Source organism: Glycine soja, chromosome 4 (assembly GCF_004193775.1).
Source record: "Glycine soja cultivar W05 chromosome 4, ASM419377v2, whole genome shotgun sequence".
Lineage (NCBI taxonomy): Eukaryota > Viridiplantae > Streptophyta > Magnoliopsida > Fabales > Fabaceae > Glycine > Glycine soja.
Genome location: NC_041005.1, coordinates 48761678 through 48782222, shown reverse-complemented (window position 1 = coordinate 48782222; position 20545 = coordinate 48761678). Strand labels below are relative to the sequence as shown.

The 20545-nt window shown below is 32.7% G+C and overlaps 3 protein-coding genes across 5 annotated transcripts; 1 reads left to right on the top strand and 2 right to left on the bottom strand.

Moving 5' to 3' along the window:
- On the bottom strand, positions 1–3978 carry LOC114408228 (UDP-xylose transporter 3-like). The gene is made up of 7 exons (XM_028371292.1): positions 3661–3978; positions 2184–2368; positions 2008–2075; positions 1391–1523; positions 693–854; positions 330–602; positions 1–226 (listed from the first exon to the last, which is right to left on the bottom strand). Exons 1-7 carry the CDS (start codon positions 3779–3781, stop codon positions 131–133), a joined length of 1038 nt encoding a protein of 345 aa, XP_028227093.1. The 5' UTR covers positions 3782–3978; the 3' UTR covers positions 1–130.
- Positions 3979–7954: 3976 nt separating this feature from the next.
- Positions 7955–13057, top strand: LOC114410161 (pentatricopeptide repeat-containing protein At1g79540). Of its 2 annotated transcripts, XM_028373970.1 has the most exons (3): positions 7955–10475; positions 12128–12771; positions 12846–13057. In XM_028373970.1, the coding sequence occupies exon 1, from the start codon at positions 8120–8122 to the stop codon at positions 10340–10342; it is 2223 nt and encodes a 740-aa protein (XP_028229771.1). In that variant the 5' UTR covers positions 7955–8119; the 3' UTR covers positions 10343–10475; positions 12128–12771; positions 12846–13057. The 2 variants fall into 2 exon arrangements, with proteins under 2 accessions (XP_028229771.1, XP_028229770.1); XM_028373969.1 differs by having other exon boundaries at positions 12128–13057.
- Positions 13058–15933: 2876 nt separating this feature from the next.
- Positions 15934–19212, bottom strand: LOC114410160 (phosphoglucan phosphatase LSF2, chloroplastic-like). 2 transcript variants are annotated; one of them, XM_028373968.1, is made up of 5 exons: positions 18803–19212; positions 17610–17815; positions 16987–17157; positions 16592–16803; positions 15934–16335 (listed from the first exon to the last, which is right to left on the bottom strand). In XM_028373968.1, exons 1-4 carry the CDS (start codon positions 19146–19148, stop codon positions 16600–16602), a joined length of 927 nt encoding a protein of 308 aa, XP_028229769.1. In that variant the 5' UTR covers positions 19149–19212; the 3' UTR covers positions 15934–16335; positions 16592–16599. The 2 variants fall into 2 exon arrangements, with proteins under 2 accessions (XP_028229769.1, XP_028229768.1); XM_028373967.1 differs by having other exon boundaries at positions 15934–16355; positions 18803–19210.
- Between the last annotated feature and the right edge of the window lie 1333 nt (positions 19213–20545).

Sequence of the window (20545 nt, the reverse complement as noted above, 5' to 3'; positions counted from 1 at the left end):
TTGAACAAACAATTCACAACTGTAACTATTTGAAACCTTAATTCTGGAAAAAATCCTAATTGGGGGTATAATTCCTTTATGGGCTTATATATTGTCCTTAACGATGATTTTAAAAAATTCATACAGAGTGCTAATCTTTTTCTTTGCTCCAAACAGGAGGCCTTTTGTTCAGAACCGTACTTGCATTTTCCACATTAATTAGAGTCTCAGATTCACCTTCTCTTGCCTGGAATCAATAGGGATAACAATTAATCACAAAGTGGGTTCTTGTAGTCCATGATCAAGACAAAAAAACACAAGAACATGCAAAATGCTCAAATAAAACAAACCTGTGATGCTTGTGCAGCAGCTTCGGCTGCTTTTTGTTGACCCTCGGTAGCACAATAATAGGAATATAGAATCATCCCAACCATGGCTACCAAAATTCCGAGTATGTTCCTCCAGCTGAAGGGGTCATGGACAATAATATATCCAAAAGCCAATACAAGGCATGTCTTTAGATGTCCAAGAACCTGATAGGTGACTGGAGATGTCTTTCCAATTACAAGAAATGTACTAAAATTCACCGCGATAGAGATCATGCATGAAAGAACAATGACCATCTGTAGTGTAGAAAATAGCAGTTGAAAATACATTAACAAAATAATGAGTTTAAGTTCAAAAGTAAGGACACAAATAATTTTAAATCTCACCGTCACTTGTGTTGTGTACTTGAAAGCAAAAACATTTAGGTTGGTCAAAAGTTTATCCAAATATGGTCCAAAGAATAACAAGGTAGCTGATTGATATGGACATGTTTGATACAAAAGTTGGGTAGAAGAAACCTTAAACTTCTTCTGAATGGTATTTGTCATCTGAAAGGGTCTAATTAAGATCTTAACAAATAAGACAAAAATATGTAATTGGTCTATCATGCAAAAAATAAAAAAGGACAACCTTTTCTTAAGTAGCCGTGCACAGAAGAAAGATATACTCCTGCTAAACTATGTTTAAGTGAAATGAATAATAAGGCACACACACTGAGTAAAACCAAAGATAGTGCATGTAAAGACTTTTAGATTTATACATATAGGGAAAATCTATGAAAATAGAAGCTACATTAACTCATAAGAAATCTATCTTCTCATATGCCAAATAAAACTTAGATTTACACATTTTTTGTTATGCAGTTACTGACATGATTATCAGGAAGAAAAAAGTACAGGGTTCAGAATATGCATTTATGCAGCACTTTTTTCCTTAGTTAACAACATAATTATCATGAAAAAAAGTTTCAAACCACTAAGAGTTAATGCATATGAGCTAAAGCACAATAGATTTTTTTTATTTGATTCATAGTTTCATTAAAAACTTGAGCAACTAACAAAATTGGAACTTTCTTAAAGGATACAATTTGAGAAACACATGTTGTAATCACCGCGAGAAAAGATAAGAAAGAGCCCAAAGCATTGAGCTGCAAATCAGTAACGGTTGCAATTCCAACACCCAGAAGGAGGATAGATAGGGAAAATTGTACTCTTTTACTGCAATGACAATAATGGTAAAACAATTAGTAATACAATTCAAAATTAGTAGAACTACTAAGGCAATGCCATACAACAACAACATCCTCATCTCACAATGTCAAACTGAGGCAATGTCATATGGAATAAAAGAAAAAAAAAAGCAGAACATTGGACAAGGATAATAATAATGATAGTTTAGGTCAAGACAAGAAATCAGTGAAGCCACATAGATGCCTTCATATTTATGCGATGCTGGAAAGGACAAAAAGGCACGTGACACGTTGAATATCACATGAACGACATGATGACTTGAAATCTATTAGAATTTAGAAATAACTCTAAATGATCTAATTGCTTAAAAAGGAAACATAGAGGCAAAAAAAGGTTGGTACAGACTATTCTATAATGGAACTTACATAAATTTATGGATGTATATAAACTTTTATAAAATATAAAGACTTGAAGTGATCAGACACATTAATGATAAAAGTCTAAACAGGACCTGAATTTCTTCCCAAGAAAAAGGATCTCCAAGAGAATAGTACATGGAATGATTGCCAACTTTGTCATCTAAATTAATGCAAATATTAGACTTGTTAAAAAAATCTTGAAAGGCAACTTAAACAACATAAATCAGAATATCACACACAAAAAACATAACTGAGAGAAAAAAATCACCTGATAAAAGCCAACAGAATTGAAGCCTAGGCTCAAATTTAAAAGTCCAATTGAGATTCCATTTAGAATTCCAAACCCCATCACAGCTTTCCGCTCAAAAGGTTTGTGCTCAAAAAATCTCAACTTTAGTGCCACATGAAGGGAACAAAATGTTACAAGAAGATGCCAACTTGTCAAAGTTGTAGCTACATAGGAATCGAAGGATACATATTAAAATCAAAACTCTAGGACACTACACTTCAAATGCAAAATAACAAGTTGAAATTACAAAGAATTAAATAAACAAAAAAACTTGCATGGGGATCTAAGCTACTAGTCAGAACTCCTTTATGTTTCCTCAAAATATCACTATCTTAAGTTTTTATGGGTTATAAAAACATTTTCTATTTTAAGAAATAATTACAAAAATACAACCTAGTTTTCATTTTGTTTTTGTTTTTTAATATTTGTGCAGGAAATACAAAAGATAAAGGTTTGTTTACTTTGACAAAACTATCACTTTGTTTTTAATTTATTTTTCTGCTTTCAGAGATTTGCATAGGAAACATAGAAAAGAAAAGAAAAATGTTCCACTACCTTTAATATAAATCTCTGAAAAAATGAAACAAATTAAAACAAGGTGGTAGTTTGGTAATTAAAGTGAAAACAAAAAAGGCTTTCTCAAAGTAGACGAGCAAGATTTTGTTGCTTTCACTATCTTCTATACAATTATTTGAAAGAAAAAAAAAACAAAGAAAAACAAGGTGGCATTTATATGACTATTTTTTAAAATGGAAAATGAGAAGAAAAAAATCTTCTAAAACCAGACCCTTTTTAACATAAGATGATCACCTCAAACAAAATCTTTTACTATGCAAGATCATAAGTTTTTTAAATTGCAATAAGGGGTGGTGACCATGAAGCACGAACACTTGACATACGAAGATTAGCACAAACAATGTGGAAAATATAGGACACCGATAGTATTATATACAATTGTGAACTTGCCATCAAAATAATTTAATCTAGTGATGAACATAATACAATACATTATGACTTCAAGAGCCAAATGTAGACTTATGGAAAGACATTTTTTTAGGATATGGAAAGACATTAATAACAATTTTTGGTGCTTTTTTAAGCTAAATGGTGGAATCCCTATGACAAAGCATAGCTATACGACAAAAAATAACATAGGAAAGAAGAATGTCTTGGAGAAGAAAAAAAAAAAAAAAAGAAGAAGAAGAAGGAAGAGCAAGGAAGAATAGGGATGCAAACAACTTTCCCATTAAGGATTCAATCCATGGTTCTCCATGTTAAGGGAGACTAACCCCATCAATATCCATTGAATTATGAAACAACTGAATGAGTCATATACAAAAGCACACGAATGGAAGCAACACACTTGTAATAGTCACAAAAAATTAGACACACAAATAACTTGTCATTTCTTAATCATATATCAATTTGCTAATAGCCAAATTGTTTGTAAACTTACCAAAAATGAAATGTAGAGAGCTCATCAACGCCTTATTACAAATCACAATTGACACCGATGACACCACAGACAAACTCAATGCACCAACAGTTCCCAGCTGGAGTTTCTCTCCCTCGCCCATCTTTTCCTTGTTGCTCTAAACAAACCAAACCACAAAAAATCACAACCAAGGAACAAAATGGAGCACAAGAACACAACATTGAAGCAAAAATCTTAAAACATTGCAAATTCAGCCCAAACCCACATAAAACAAAACAACTTCAGCTAAAAAACGTTGGGAAAACTTAATTACACAAGGAATATACGGATTTGGGAGGAGTAAAACTAAATGGGTGTCAACGAATTGTGAGAAAAGCTCTTGGATTCGATGGTTATAGAAAAGTAATAATTATGGCTCTTGAAAGTTTATGGGTAAGAGAAAATTCAGTAGTTAACGTAAAAGCTGAGAGAAATGTGGTTCAATGAAATGAAATGGGAATTCGAATGAAAATGAAAACCATAAATGGAGGAATGTGGCATTGATCAAGTCCACGTTTAAGAAGTTGAGTGAAAATGCAGATCAATGTGAAACATGTATGTGTTTCTTCTTCTTCTTACAATTACGGGCAGAGGAAAAAGGGAAAAAAGCTTAATTTTAGTTCCAAAAGCTGATTAATAATGAACATTAGGTTTGGAACTTTTCTAAAATACTCATGGTTTTGCAATGCTCTCTTTTTGAGTTATTTTTTACCTAAAAAATGACGGTGATGCACTTTTCTTGGTGCTACTTGTGTTGAGAGTCTATGTTAAATAATATAATTTTCCTATACAAGATTATTATTGTGCGCACCATGTCATTTATGATTTATGAACATGTCATTTATGTGTTAAGAAAAAAAATTAAATGATGTATTTAATTTTTAGGATAAAGTTAAGGGTATTAATTAACACATTAAATGTGATATTTTTTTATAATTAATTTAATACTTAATGTTATTAATTAATATATTGTGAATTTAATAATTATTTAATTTATTAATAAATTTAATTAGAAGTTTTTTTTGTACAATGATTGTAATGAGGATTGGTCCTGAGTGTTTATACATTAATATTGTCACTAGACGATTCTAGTGGGTTATTAGAATATATTAATATTACAAAAGCTTACAATTTTATTTAATTGTAAACTGTTATGTAATTAAAAGTTATTGACTTTTTATTATTTATTTGAAAAATCATATTTGAGATGATTTGTAATTATTTATTAGTATATTTTTTTACTTTTACATTATATTAAAATTAAGAGTTTGATTTTTATACAATGTTAGTATTTTTTACAATATAAACTAATTAGAAATATTTTTATATAATTTTTAAATAATTATTAAAAAATCAACTATATTAACATATGTAACAAATTATAATTAGATAATGTAAGTATTTTTTACATTATTAATGTATTTAATTAAATTCTATGCATTAATACATCTATGTTCAATATAAAATGCTTGTAAATTATCCCAATGACTCGTTTCTAATCGTGGATCAGAAAACATAATTGGATAACCAGATAAGTCATTAAAAAATCAATGAAGTGGTCATATTATTAATTGAACTATTTGAAAAAACTAAATAAAAAAAATGAGAAACAATATATCAAAATCAATTAAAAATAATGCTAAAAAATTAGTTTGAACCATTTTTTACAAAGTACTCTCAATTTTTATCACAACCTTATTTTCATATACATAATAAGTATTCAATACTTTACTTTTAATGTTTTTTTAGGGAAACTTATAATTTTTTAGAGTAAATCTAGTAACTTTTGAGATTTTGTGAAATTACACAAATACTTTTTGGTTTTTTAATCATTATGATTACCTCTCTTACAAGGGGTATTAGCGTAATACATAAGAAATGTCATTATACTGTTTACACGAATTATTAAGGAGATATTAGTATAATATATAAGGGGTATTAATATAATATTTTCAAATATATGAATAGAAAAAAGACTAATATTATGTATAATTTGAAAAAAAATTAAGGAGTGCAAGTATAATTTGCTTAATTTTTTAACTTACACAATATAACTTTATATTAACTTAAGAGTTTAAATTCTATGTATGGTAAGTATACTAATTTTTAGAATATTTATTAAAAGGTTAGAAATATTAACATATTTCATAAGTGATTGAATGATAATATAAAAAAATTACATTATTTAATAATGTATTATAATTAAATTTAACTTATTTTGTTTACTTTTAAAAATTATGTGAATTTAGTTTAAATACACTAATAATATTAAATGGATGGAAAATCAACTATTCGATTTTATTTTTTTTTTACATTTTTTGTGCACAAAAAATATATTTTTCAAAACAATATGTGTGGATAAATTAATTTAAATTCATTATATTCAAATTAAAATAAATTTACTAGTATTTTCTATCATAAGCAAAAATCATTTTGTATTTTATTTAAATTTTCTCCATTTATCAAGTTGTCTTCATTTTATGGGTGCAAGATGAAATAATAAAAGGTAAAATATGTTTTAATTTGGTCTATGAGAAACAATACTCATAGACAATATTAACACCAAAAAAGTATGAAAATAACTACTTTACAATATTTGGGACCAAATTGATTAAAGTTGAAGTTGGAAAACTAAAATCAAATTTACCAAAAGCACATGAATTAGAAACATATTTTACCCAATAATAACCAATGGCCCCTAATGTAAGTATACTAAATGTAAATATATATTCCGTGAGGAAAGAAAAAGATCACGTGCCCGATAATGGAATACAAAAAATAATCACGTGGGGGGCAAGTTGGATGTTGGGCCGAGTTTTAGTGGGCCAGCTAGTGGTAGTGCTAGGGGATTGGGCCATTTGAAAAAGCCACAACCCACAAGGGAAGACAAAGCCTAATTGTGGTAATGGAAAGAAAGAGAAGGGTCAGCCCAAAGATTACTACCCAGCGTGGGAAACTGATGAGCGCCATAAGTTGAATGGTACCATTCATTATGTTATTTCTTATTTATTTTTACTATTCTCGCTATCTCTTTTTTCATTTTTTTATATTATGTTTCAACCAAACATATTTATTTTTCATTTTTTTTTACCTATTTTCATTCTCCTTTTATTTTTATCTATTTTATTTCCCTCCTCTGTATCAAACAAAGCCTTAATCTAAGGGTGGAGTTGTACACGTTGTGGGAAGGGTAAACACACACAATACTTGTTTTAAATTATATAGATATCTTGAGTGGTGGGATGAATATAAGGCCTGAAAACCATGTAAAGCTACTGCCAAAACTAGGTTACGATGCACATGTAGAACCACAACTATTAGTGACTCGGGTAATCTTGTTTTTCTTTACTCAATGTTATTGAACATGACTATGAGTCTATTCGTGTGTTTGGAAACACATCTAGCACGTGAGTTCATAGTGAAAACCACGTCAAAATAAGGAAAATTACTCAAAAGCTATGGTTCCTTGCTTATAGTGGACATATGTCAGCTTTGCGAGGACGCAGAAACTAGCATACAATATGATGGATGGATAATTAACTTGGGTGCAACCAACCGTATGATGTATGATTCTAACAACTTTATCGATTCTACACCACAAAGGCAAATTAATGTTGCAAATGCCAACATGGTTACATATATAGTTCTTAAAGTTAATTGAATTTACCAATAAACCTAATAAATAATTAATTCTCAAATTTTAATATCATGTATTAGTACTCTCTAAAACTTCTAAAAAAACATTAACACTAAATAACTCATAGTTATATATTATAAAGTCAAAACATACATAGATGAAATATTTTAAATATATATATATATATATATATATATATAAGGTAAGATGGGTGAATTATAATATCCATTCAATTTTATTTTACGGGTAAATTCTTAATCTCGGACCCATTTCCATTGAGCAGAAATTTATCTTACTCATTACAGATATTTTTGCTAGTGCCTATGAGGTTGCGTAGAATCGTCATCCCTATTTATCACATTGTGTTCAATCTATTTTTTATTTTCAAATATTTGTATAGTAGTAGTGAAAACAATTTTTTTGTGTGCTTCCAATATACAAGAATGAATTGAAAATAAGGCAACAACTTTATAAATTAAGAGTAAAATCAGAAAAAGAAAACAACCCTAACCTTTTCAAAAATTAAAACACATGAATTAATTTACTTTTTTTTTCTTTTACAAAAACTTATAGAAAAATTTATCCATCCACTTAAATTAATCGACCCATTAGTTACATTATCCGGGGTAAATAAACACGTTAAGTCAAAAGGAAACTTAAGTGAAAGTGGCTTACAAAGTACAAACCCAAGAAGAAAATCCTTAAACCCTCCAACGCAACCAGGGCCTTTGTGATTGATGAACCCTTTTCCAATTTGAATCTGCCCGTGATTGATGCAGAGCAAGCAGAGGATATAGCCCTCCAATGTTGGCCTTCTCCAAGTTCAGGAAAGCAGCAGCGGAGATCTCCTGCGTTTTCCGGCGAAACCTCCTCCGAAGATTCTCCGTTCCGTCCGAGGAACCTGTCCCTTCGAATCCGCAGATGCCTCTTCGTTTCTGCATCTGGGTGGCGCTCAAGTTCGAGACTTTATCCGACCAAGAATACTGTAACATAGTGAGTAGGGTCCTTAGTACCAACAATTTGTTTTCCCTTTACTGGGAAGCTCTCGAGCTTCTCAAGAAATCTGGGATTTTGATAACTTCTGATTCGGTTAGAGCCTTGACTAGAGCGTATTGGCAAGTGGGTCTCGCCGAAAAGGCTATAGAGTCGTTTGGTAGAATGAGTGAGTTTGGTTGCAAGCCTGATAGTCATGCGTATAACACCGTTTTGAATATTGCTTTGAAGAAAGACTTGTTTGTGTTGGCTCTTGCAGTGTATAATTTGATGCTGAAGTCCAATTGTTGTCCTAATGAGTACACTTATAACATGTTGATTGATGGGTTTTGTAAAAATGATAATGTTAAGGGTGCACTTGAGATGCTTGATGAGATGGGTCAATGGGATATAGTGCCAAGTGTTATATCGTTTTCTGCTATTTTTTCCGGTCTGTGTCACGTGAAGAGGGCAGATGAGGCACACAGGTTGTTTAATGTGATGAAAGAAAGAGGGTTCCAGCCTGATTTGATATGTTATAGTGTTTTAATTAATGGGTATTGCAAGTTGGGGAGGTTAGAAGAAGCCATTTCGTTTCTACGGTTGTTAGAGAGAGATGGGTTAGCCCTTGGAATAAAGGGCTACAGTTCTCTGATTGCTGGCTTTTTTAGCGCAAGGAGATACAATGAAGCACATGCGTGGTACGGAAGGATGTTTAAGAAGGGTATTGTGCCGGATGTTGTTTTGTACACCATTTTGATACGAGGTTTGTCGAGCGAGGGAAGGGTTGGTGAAGCTGCCAAGATGTTAGGTGAGATGACCCAGATAGGCTTAGTTCCTGATGCTGTTTGTTACAATGAAATTATTAAAGGTCTCTGTGATGTTGGTCTTTTGGATCGAGCACGATCTCTCCAACTTGAGATTTCTGAGCATCAAGGGTTTCATAATGTTTGCACACATACCATTATCATCTGTGACCTGTGTAAGAGAGGAATGGCTGAGAAGGCACAGGAAATATTTAATAAGATGGAGAAGCTTGGATGTTTTCCTTCCATAGTGACCTTCAATGCTCTTATGGATGGACTGTGCAAGGCTGGTAAACTTGAGGAGGCACACCTTTTATTGTACAAGATGGAGATTGGGAGAAGTCCTTCGTTATTCTTCCGGCTTTCTCAGGGTTCTGATCAGGTTTTAGATAGTGTTGCTCTCCAGAAAAAGGTGGAGCAAATGTGTGAGGCTGGACAACTTTTGGATGCATACAAGCTTCTCATTCAACTTGCTGGTAGTGGGGTTATGCCTGACATTGTGACGTACAATGTTCTAATCAATGGCTTTTGCAAGGCTTCTAATATCAATGGTGCTTTAAAGCTTTTCAAGGATATGCAAAATAAGGGGCTCTCACCTAACCCTGTTACTTATGGGACACTTATTGATGGGCTTTTCAGGGTTGGCAGAGAAGAGGATGCCTTTAAGATTCATAAGCATATGTTGAAGCATGGGTGTGAACCTAGCTTTGAAGTTTATAGAGCACTTATGACTTGGTTGTGTAGAAAGAAGAGGGTCTCACAGGCCTTCAGTCTTTATTTGGAATATTTGAAGAACCTTCGTGGCAGGGAAGACAATTCAATCAATGCTTTGGAGGAATGTTTTGTCAGAGGAGAAGTGGAACAGGCATTTCGAGGTTTACTAGAATTGGACTTCAGGTTTAGAGATTTTGCTTTAGCTCCATATACAATTCTACTAATTGGATTTTGTCAGGCAGAAAAAGTAAATGAAGCATTACTTATATTTACTGTTCTTGATAAGTTCAATATCAATATCAATCCTGCAAGTTGCGTATATTTGATCCGAGGTCTCAGTGAAAATGGGAGGCTGGATGATGCAGTAAACATCTTCGTTTACACTCTTGACAAAGGTTTCAAGTTGAAGTCAAGTGTTTGTGAGCAACTCCTCAAAATTCTTTCACAAGATAAAAAGGAGTGTGCTATTGATCTTGTTCCTAGGATGAAGTCTGCTGGATACTGTTTAAATGGTTTGTTTTTGCAGAACACATAGTGTACAGAGCAGGATAAGCAATAAAACTGACTGATCAATATGAATGAATTTCTGTATTCAGCTCTTCGTACATCCCCATTAAGGAAAGAGGCTATGAATCGGGAGACTCAATACACTTTCTAATGAACTAAAGGTGCCCTTTAATCCTAATGTTGAATGTTGAATTATGTCTTTCCAGAGTTGCAATATAAAAATTATAGTGATCAATTGAAATTTACTTGCATGCTGGGTTTCAGGATTTTACTTTACACTAGGAATTGCGTTGTCTAGAACTATCATAGAAATATAAACACTTCATATCTCTGAATTTTCTTCACCGCTGAAAGAATTTGAAGAGCAAGTACGAGTTGGTTTAAGCTTTAGACTTAGCTGGTATGATTAAATAGAGACACCCAATGTCACTTGTTCTTGTTGTCTTTATTTGATCTGAAATATGCACAAAGTTTTTTTTATTTTCTTTTCTTTGGATTTTGTAAGTTTTTATACCCTTCTTACCTTGTTGGTATCTGCTTTGGGGAATTTTATGGTTCATTTGTGCGTAACCTGCTGCGGCATTTTAAGGTGTGTAGCAATTATTTGATGGGTTTTATTCAAATTAAGAACTAGTTGCATAGTACCACCAATATCCAGCCATCACTACCACCGATAGTACTTTCTGAATAATGCTGGTGATTGGGAGTCCTACTCCTACCACCAATATCCAGCCATCACTACCTGGGCTGCTTTGCTCAAACAACTTAAAGTATTTCTTCTTTTCCTTTCCTTCTCTTTATTATTTCACCTCTTTGACTCCAAGTTTTGCTCAGAGGACTTGAGGTGCTTCAAGTTGCTGACTTTTGGAATTTGGGCTTGAAATAATTTATGCACTTTGTTCTGCATGTTCTTAGTTAAGAATTTGCTTCTAGTTATTTGTTTTTGAGAAATGTTTTTTGTATAGCAACCAATGCAACAAAATATACAACTAAGAGAGAGAAATAGAGTGAAGAGGGAAAAATATAAGATGTAATAAATGATGTGATGGAGAGAGATAGACACAAAAAGTGTTGTAGTATTAGTATAAAATGTTGTATGAATAACAACTCTTTCGTTTTTTGATCTGAGACCTTGTCTTCTTCTTGGCTATTCTCCACCTAATGATGCTTTCTTTCTCATCTGGGGAGATTTTGTATGTTTTATTGTGTCAAAAAGATGATCATACATAGGGTCTGTGTAGTCTTTAGGTTTTTTATTATAGCTAAAAGTAGACTTTCGTTTGCTCCTGATATTACAGAGTTAAAAAACATAAACTAAATCCTTTCTCAGATTCTTTTTTGAAATTCCTTCTTTTTAATACAACACTTGGAAGGTTGTTTTTCTGGTTTCTGCAAATGGATTACTGAAAATTTCTAATGACGGCAATAGATGGGTTTTCATCTTGAGTTTTGGATTCTTATGCATTAAAAAATATAGTGTTGTTTCTTCAACCCCATTTTGTTCAGTAGATTATAAATAGCAGTTCGTATGCTGGTATTGAGGTTTCAAAGTGGCCTTTTTTGGGTAATCCATCTATATTGAAATGCTCTGTTTAGTATTGATTAGTATTCCATAAAAATGAAAGGAATATATGGACACTAACATAATTTGATCACTGCTAAAAATACCAACTTGGATATCCAATCCCAGGTAGGATTCATGTAGGGTTGTGGGATAACTTTTCTATCAGATTTTTTAATGTGTAAAGTGCATTGAAGATGTTGGGACATTGTTGATGCCATTATGCTTGACAATTTCCTTAACTTCTTGCAGGTCTCATGTTGCAGGGGCAATTTCTTTTGCTTTGATATTCTGCGTGCTTGTCATCATGTGCTGTATGACCCTTCATTTCAGGCATTTTTGGGTTTTCCATTTGTTGTATGCTTCAGTACGTTTCTTCCTATATGTCTAAGAGCATTTTGGCAAACATTGACAAGGAAGAGGGAAAGAAGACTGACTACCATTGTCCAGATGGGTGTTCTTTGGTGATATCTAACATCATGTATTGTACACCATGTTCTTTTGTGATATCTTTTTCATATTTTAACACAATGATCAAAATTTAGTGAAATTTAGACACGATTACTTGTTTTTACCAAAAAAGACATTTAGTTTATTACTTCCGTACAACATATCAAAAGCTGAGGTTTAGTTGAATATTACTAGGTTGCTTATTATTGATTATGATTTTCTTTGTAAATGGATTCTATGCCTCACATAGTTGATTGCTTATGTAACCTGATGTGCTAAAATGTCGTTTGTGTAATCCGGCAATCACAGCTCAATTCCCATACAGATGGATAGGATAGACACAAGGGCACCCCACAAAACATGAATTGATGTCAATTATGTTTTAGGGGCATACAGAACATGTCCTTTTTCAGATATATATGATGCAAAGCCACAAGAGGGTTAAGGTTATAACTATTTATTAATGCATAATTTAATTTCAATTTTGAAGCTGATTCTGACCTCAAGCTGAAAATAGCAGGGAAACAGCCTCTTTGCTTCCAGGGATAAGGCGGCATACTTTGGTGGATCCCTGCAGGTTGGAACCTTGCCCATTGAACTGGCCTTGTTAAGTGTTAACATTATTATTACGATATCTTGCCCTGCTTTTGTATATTCTTTTATATTTTTATTGAATTTTTTTTTATCTTGATATTGCCTTCCCAGTAAATGAAATATGGAATCATTTCATAACCCCCCCTACAATATTTTTTTGCATGTTTTATTCTTCAAATTTCAAAGCCAGCCATGCGATTAGAATTTAGTACTGCTGATACACAGTTTTAGGATTTCAAGATTATGGATTTGAGAATTCTATGTGGCCTCTTTGTGTTGTGGCACCTCGGTCTAATTAGCAATATTTCATCTTTTAGATTATTGTTGCTTGAAACTCAACATTAGTACTGCCGATACCTGTTATCCCCGTTGTGTCTTGGAACATTTTTTCCTGCCCAAATGGCACTTTTGTGATACTCTATCAGAAAGAATGGGAATTAATTATACTGCAAATTTCCCCCCAGTGCAACTGCAATGGGTAACCATATCTGGGGAATAATAGTGTGGAAATTTGTCAATTGTTATTTCCTAACCTAAGATTGAAAAGGTTGGGTCTTGAAAACAAAAATAGTGATTGAATCTATAAGAACATTGGGATATGTTTCAGTTCTTGTAAGTAGCAGTAAAATGTTGGTGGCTTAAGATGGTTTGATAGAAGTTTCGGGGCGTTTAATTTCATGGCAAAGAAATGTAGTTTGAGACTTGCAAACCTATTAACAGACTATTATTATTTGAGTTTAATGAGTATGCAATGTCAATGCTAGTTTTTACATTGTTAACCGATAAGAAATTAAGTTTGATATAACTGTTAAGTAATTATTGACAAGGTCAATAAAATATCATACATTCATACATGATAATATATATATATTTGAAAAGAACTTAATTAGTTTAAATATACATTTGGGGCAGTGTGGAGATATTGACCCGTGAATTATGTTGCTAAGTTTAATCAAATGTGTGAGGGAGTGATGAGTCTAGGAAATCAAAGTGATATATATGGGTATGCTCTCCCAAATCCTCAGAACACTCTTTTGTGTGTTGTTAATTAGCTGGTAACAGAAATAAAATGTGATAATGGGAGCATAAAATAATATTTGAGACCCGTGCAAGTCAAGCTTCTAGCCACCTACGTCCCACGCTTTTCATGTGAGAACTTTAGCTTTTCCATGCTTGCAATATCAATAATGGAGTATTCTTTTTTCTCTTTTTTTTAATATTCATTGGAAAAGCGACTCGTAAATTTAGGCGAAGGAGAATTTCTACCTAGAGATATTTTAATGAAACGAGTGTTTCAGCAAGGAATGTCTCAATCATGATGATAAAGCGTTTGAGTGTTATGTTGGGATGTCTCACTCAAATAGTAAGGCTGGGTTCATTGTTATAATTCCTCGTAAGTAAAGCATCTGTAACGACAAATGAAAGTTTAACCTTAACCCCGGAATGTAGCAACCTTCTTTTGCTTGCCCTACACTACCATTAAATAAAATAAAAGGGTGTTTGAGTGAATGATGATAATGCAGCTGGCGGTTATGTCATTGTAAGAAGTGCTTACAGCTCAGAATTATGAATTAAATTTTAAATTAAGAAGATAGCAGTTCAAGAGAAAATCTTCAAATTGTCAAAGAGTATTTATCAGAAATTTATATTATTTTATCTTGAAAAACGAGTAAAGATCTAAACGCGTAATTTCTTATATGCACAATTGTTATATATATACTGAATTTGAGCCAAATTCGTATGATATTCTTCCATATTCAAATGTTGTGATAGTTCCAAACCGCAACTGTCGAATGAAGTCAACATCAACAACAAAGAAATTGGCCTATACTCATGAATAATAAAAGACAAAATTGTAAATTTGGTCTTCCTATTTTTTAGAATTTGACTTTTGGTTTTTTTATAATTTAATTCATGAATTTAGTTCCCCAATTTTTTATAATCTCGTCATTTTTGTCTACAATCCTAAAATTGGACGTTGATCGTCATATATCACGCTTTTATTAGACATTAATTTTGTGCACCTAATTAACGTCAATCTTCAATAAAATCACGACATGTGACATCGATATCCAATAAAAGTGAGACACATGACGATCAAGGTAAGTAATTAATAATCAATGTTTAATTTCAGAATTGTGGAATGAAAGAATGGAATTGTAAAAAACTGAGAGACTAAGTTCGTGAATTAAATTATAGGGGGGTCAAAATCAAATTCTAAGACAAATAAGAAAACCAAATTTATAATTTTATCAACAATAAATCATATTTCGGTCATTAAAATTACTCTATCACTATTCCAAAATAGGATATAATTGTCCATGAGATGCCTTAGGCCCCAACAATCCTAGCCCAACTGTAGTGCATATATATACCAACAACGTTACTATAACACACTACTGATTTAATATACATCGTCACTTTAGTCAGAATGTCAGATTATTAGCTGCATTGGAACACCAATCGACCTACCAAATACACTAGAATCAACATTCCTAAACACGTCAGCAATACACATCAGACACGCTATCTACGTCCATCTCCAACAAATAAGAAAACTTTTAACACTATCACCATGTTACTAAAAACTAAAGTAAACAGTTATTTCAACTTTTGAATGGGAGCAACCACTTTGTATGGATAAAATAAGTGACGTTAGTTAACTCTACCGAGTAACTTAATCTCAAAAAAAGACAACAAATTAGGCTTTTCTTTTTGCAGATAATAATTACATCTTTATGTCATTTTCTTTTTCTTCTCTCACTTCTGTATAATCTCTGTCCTTAAGAAATAATAACTCATCAATTTTTGTGATACCTTTTTTTTCTTTTTTCTAATTTGTAGTTTGTTGTTTTAGTTCTTTACTGTTGTTTATTTCATTTTTAATCATTCACGTAAGTTTCGTATTATCTATTTTTACAGCCCTTAACTCTTGTTTACATTCAAATTCATGAGTGCAATCCCCTCTCGATTCCTTCTTCCGACTGTGTATTTAAGATGGCTTCTAAATAGTGTTAAGAAACACGTAGTTGCATGTCCTTGATGTGAATCATCATGATACTGCTAATGGATCTATGATACCAGCATAATTTGGGATTATGTTAACTCAACCCCAAAAGTTATCGTCATAAAATAAAGGTTATCCTCTACTTATATACATCATTTTGACACTATTTAGAATTGACAGACCAATAGATCAACTAGGCATTTTGCACTCTCAGATATTATTAGGACGTCTACAATTATGGTGCATTATTCGCAAAATTGATTATTTACCACTCTATAGTCTGTACGATACTGAATATTTCGTACACGTTGTAAGCTATGTGCCCATATCAGTATGAATATGCTTGAAAAAATATCTCCAACTTGAGCAGTATCATGGCACCTGATACCATCCCAGCAAGGGTGGCAACCTATGTAGATAAGTAGAAACCTGTCAATCACAAATACAGCATCGCATATCATCATCACACAATGTTACATTTAAGCATATCTGGGCTTGAAAAATGAGTGAATCTCAATATGGGGATGATTTGGTTCACCATATTGATGCAAGAGCCAAAAAAGTGCAAAAGCTATTATAGCTCCCTTCACTATTATTAGTAATACAGATTTGTAAAAACCCAACAACACAATCGTTTTTCAAAGCAGAAAGTCAGAAACACTTACCGAAGTTGTCAAATTCCACGAAGGGAGCGGGCACGATCTTGAATCAAGTTCCTTTCCCAATCTGCTATATCCTCAAATGCATATTCTGGAAGAGTCTCAAATGGCTCCTTCCAAGGATCATTCTTAGCCAAATCATAAGTAGCGCCACGTATTGCTCTTTTATTTGGTCCACAAGGTCTCTTTGAAGTTAGCATATCATATGCTTCATTTAGCTGTCCAAAGAAAAATGCCACATTCATTTGTGAAAAAATGAAATCTCAATTAAGAAATCTGTGAACCAATCTATCACCAATTCACCACCAAGTTGATGATGTTCAACCATAACACTTGTGAAAAATTAAGTAGTATGGAAATTGTTTCTGGATTCAACGACAAGGTGAGGGTTTCGGACTCACATTCATGTCACAAAACCAGAACAAATAAGCAATTGCCACCGCTGGAGCTCTTCCAAGTCCAGCAGTACAATGCACATAAACTCTTCCTTTTCCCTCAGAAATTGCCCATTCTAAGGATGAGACTGCTTTAGGTAGTTCATTTCGCAAGGAATCTGGATCAAAGTCTTTTGCCTAAAAACATAGATAATAAAAAATGTGATGATAATTTAATTTAAGAACAAGTAAGCAAAAAACTTGGAACAATTTCAGAGTGAAGATAACTATTCTCATTTTTGAGATGGTATATAGTCTATTTATTGCATTGGGTTAGAGATTAAACTAGTCATGATAGCTCAACTGTTGGCAAAAGGAGAATGGAGCAATTAGTAAACTCGATTCATTTTTATGAGAAAAGGTGTCCTGCATAATATAAATACTTATGTACTAAATTTGTATAATGAGCCAAAATCAAGCAAAGAAGTCATGTTTTGAGTGCTCCCCTTTCTCTATTTATCTCCTTAGTTCCTTAAAAAACTCTACACTTCCTAATAACATTTGGCTAGTCAAACGTTGTCTAGATTATCACAATACTAGAGGTTTTTTTCTTTATCCTCAATAAATTTACAGAAAACAGGCTTGCTTACCGGTCTCCTTGTGTGGCTAATTTCAAGTTCACGAGACCTTCTTATTATTGACTGCAAGTCTACTCCCCAATACTCAACATCGTTATCTTGTTGCAAGTTTAAAATGTATGCCACACCCTCTTCCTTTTTGAGGTGATCTATGTCTTCAGGTTTCTGTGGTTGGGAGCCAACAATCAAATTGTCCGTTATAAGAGTATAATTCATACCTGAAAATCAGGAATCATTCATTGGTTGCATCTGTTGAATGATATATCAGGTCTTACCATACATGAGGAAAAAAATTAATGTTGGAAATCCTACATTGACTAGTGATGTGGCTAAAATAGTGTACATAAGAGCGAGGGACAATTTTCCATCCCATAAGCATGCTTTTGGAATTGAGTTAGATCCAAATTCAGATTTTAAAATGGTATTAAAATCTATCCTAATGATTATTATTGGGCTTATCAGATCACTTGTTCGTTGAACTACTATTAAATCACCTGTAGGTGTTCAATCCTGAAAACTTCAGCTTGAGATATCCAGTCCTTCATGCTCGAGATACTCGAGATGTCTAGTCCTTGTCATAATATAGTCAAAATAATACATATGAGTGGGGAGCTTTTGGGGTTGAGTTATGCTCAAACCCAAATTCTAAGGGGAAAAAAAGTCTTTTTCAAGGGCCATATACATCAAAAGCAAAACTTAAGTATGTAGTCTCTGTACTAATTAAAATTAAACTTTACACAGTAATAGTATGGCACACGCTTTGCATTTTACAGTTGGGGGAGGGGGCACAAGGAATCTCAACCACATAACAGAAGACGACATCTTCAAAAAGTGATTGATAGCGTAGTAAATCCTCAATCTCTCTCTCTCTCTCCCCCTTTGTATAACACCCTCTCCAATTTTAAGCCAAGAGGCACAAACTAATATAACAAACGAAGATTGCAAGTATAACCAACGGAATGAGGAACGAAATCACACTATCATTGCTATATCTAGCACCATATAATAATGCAAGAGTGATTAACAAAATCCCATCTGCAAGGCCATTCATCCCTCTCACAAATCCCTCACATTTCTCAATATCATAATCATATCAAACATATGTAGCATTTCATAGAAATAGATCAAACAAAAGTACTAGGTAGCAAATGTCAAATGTTGTAGGGGGTACCAATAAACAATAATAGGATAGAGATGAAACTGACCCAGATCATGGTGATACTCATAAGGGTTCCTCATCATTTTCTTCATAGCTATATTGTACTCCTCCATCCTGTCCTTGATCTTAGAGGGCCTCTTGCCCGTGCTCGTGCTCGTGTGGTTCTCCTCAATCCCACTTTCTGATAGCTTACAACATATTGGACTCAGCCTAACAGAGTAGTTATGATTAGAAGGAACCATAAAATCGCACGATGATTTATTCTTCATATGCTTTGATAGTACTTGTGAATCTAGATGAACTCTGAATAGTGAAGGGAAGCCAATGTTACTAACGGTTCCCATCTCTCTTTGCTCGTGTCGGGTTGGTTCTAGGCTGTTCTTATGTAACATGATGTTGAACTATAATGACCAAAACAACCTTGGATATTGGAGCAAGGAAGTCCTACACTGTCTATCAATCACTCGTTCCTTTGGAAATAAAACGCACGTTCAATTCAATTTTTTCTTTTAACAAAATTTGAAAGAGAAAAAAAAAAACTGAAAACGTTATTTATTTCGCATGTGTTAAATGTGCTGAAAGATTTTAGTTCTCTTAACCGATCTTTGGAGTTAATAAACCATGTTAACTGCTTTGGGTGTTGAACAATGTTTAGAAATATTATACAAAGAATGTTCATATATAATTTTAGAATATTGAGTAAAGAACAAAAAATATAAAAATATTATAAAAAAATATACTAACGCACTCATTGCAAATTTTAATATATATTTATCATAATTTTTAATAAAAAAATTATTGATTGGTTTCTTAATGCATGTTTTTAAAAACATAAATTAACAAATCTCACATTATATTCTTTTCAAAAGGATTTATAATCTTGTTCTTTCTTTAAAATAAAATTGTTTCGGATTAAGTTTAAGGTCCAATTTATATAACTGACCACCTTTACTTAAAATATAGGACCGACCCAAATTTGCCAGGTGTTAACCAAGGTTAACAGTTAACGCCTTCACTGAAGCATAAAGTTCTTATAAGTAAATCACATTAAATCACACACTGGTTAAGAGTAAATTTATTATGTCACCACACTAAAACATGGTGATATTACGTATTAAATCACTCAAGCATAAACATGGTGATATTACCTTGAAAGTTTATGGTTATACAAACGCTCATGGATTTTGGGATTTGCAAAGTTATCATCCTTTCTTCATTCTCAAGTTCTGGATTCCATTCGAGCAATTCCTCCTTCAAAGCATTCAAAAAGGAGCTGATTAGTTTATCTTGGATTGGTAACCAGGATGACAACTTCAAAGTGCCTTCAGCTTATAATTCCCTAAATGATTGTAATCATTTCTGTTTTGATATCCATAAAATCTCATATAGCATAAAAGCAGGTCTCTCTTCTCTCAACCCACCAAAGCATAGCATTTTTTATAAGAACAAAACCATGATGGCCCATTTAGTACCCAAGCGGACAATAGAAAATTCAAGTTTTGTTATGAAAAATATTTGTCAATGTTGGACTTGCCAAATTAGCAATGAAATACTATAAAGTGGATGCTTAGGTCATCTCCAATGGAAGATGCTTGATTAATTTCTTAGGATAAAAAATGATTTCTTATTTTCTTTTGTTGTTAGAGTAAGTCCACTTGGCGTTGTGAATTTCAAGTTTTGGTTTGGGTATTTTATATAAGCAACTCATCTCTAAAGTTTCTTAAAAGTAAAAAATAATTTAATATGTTCTAAGATACGGTATCTTAAGTTTTGGTCATCCAAGATGTCC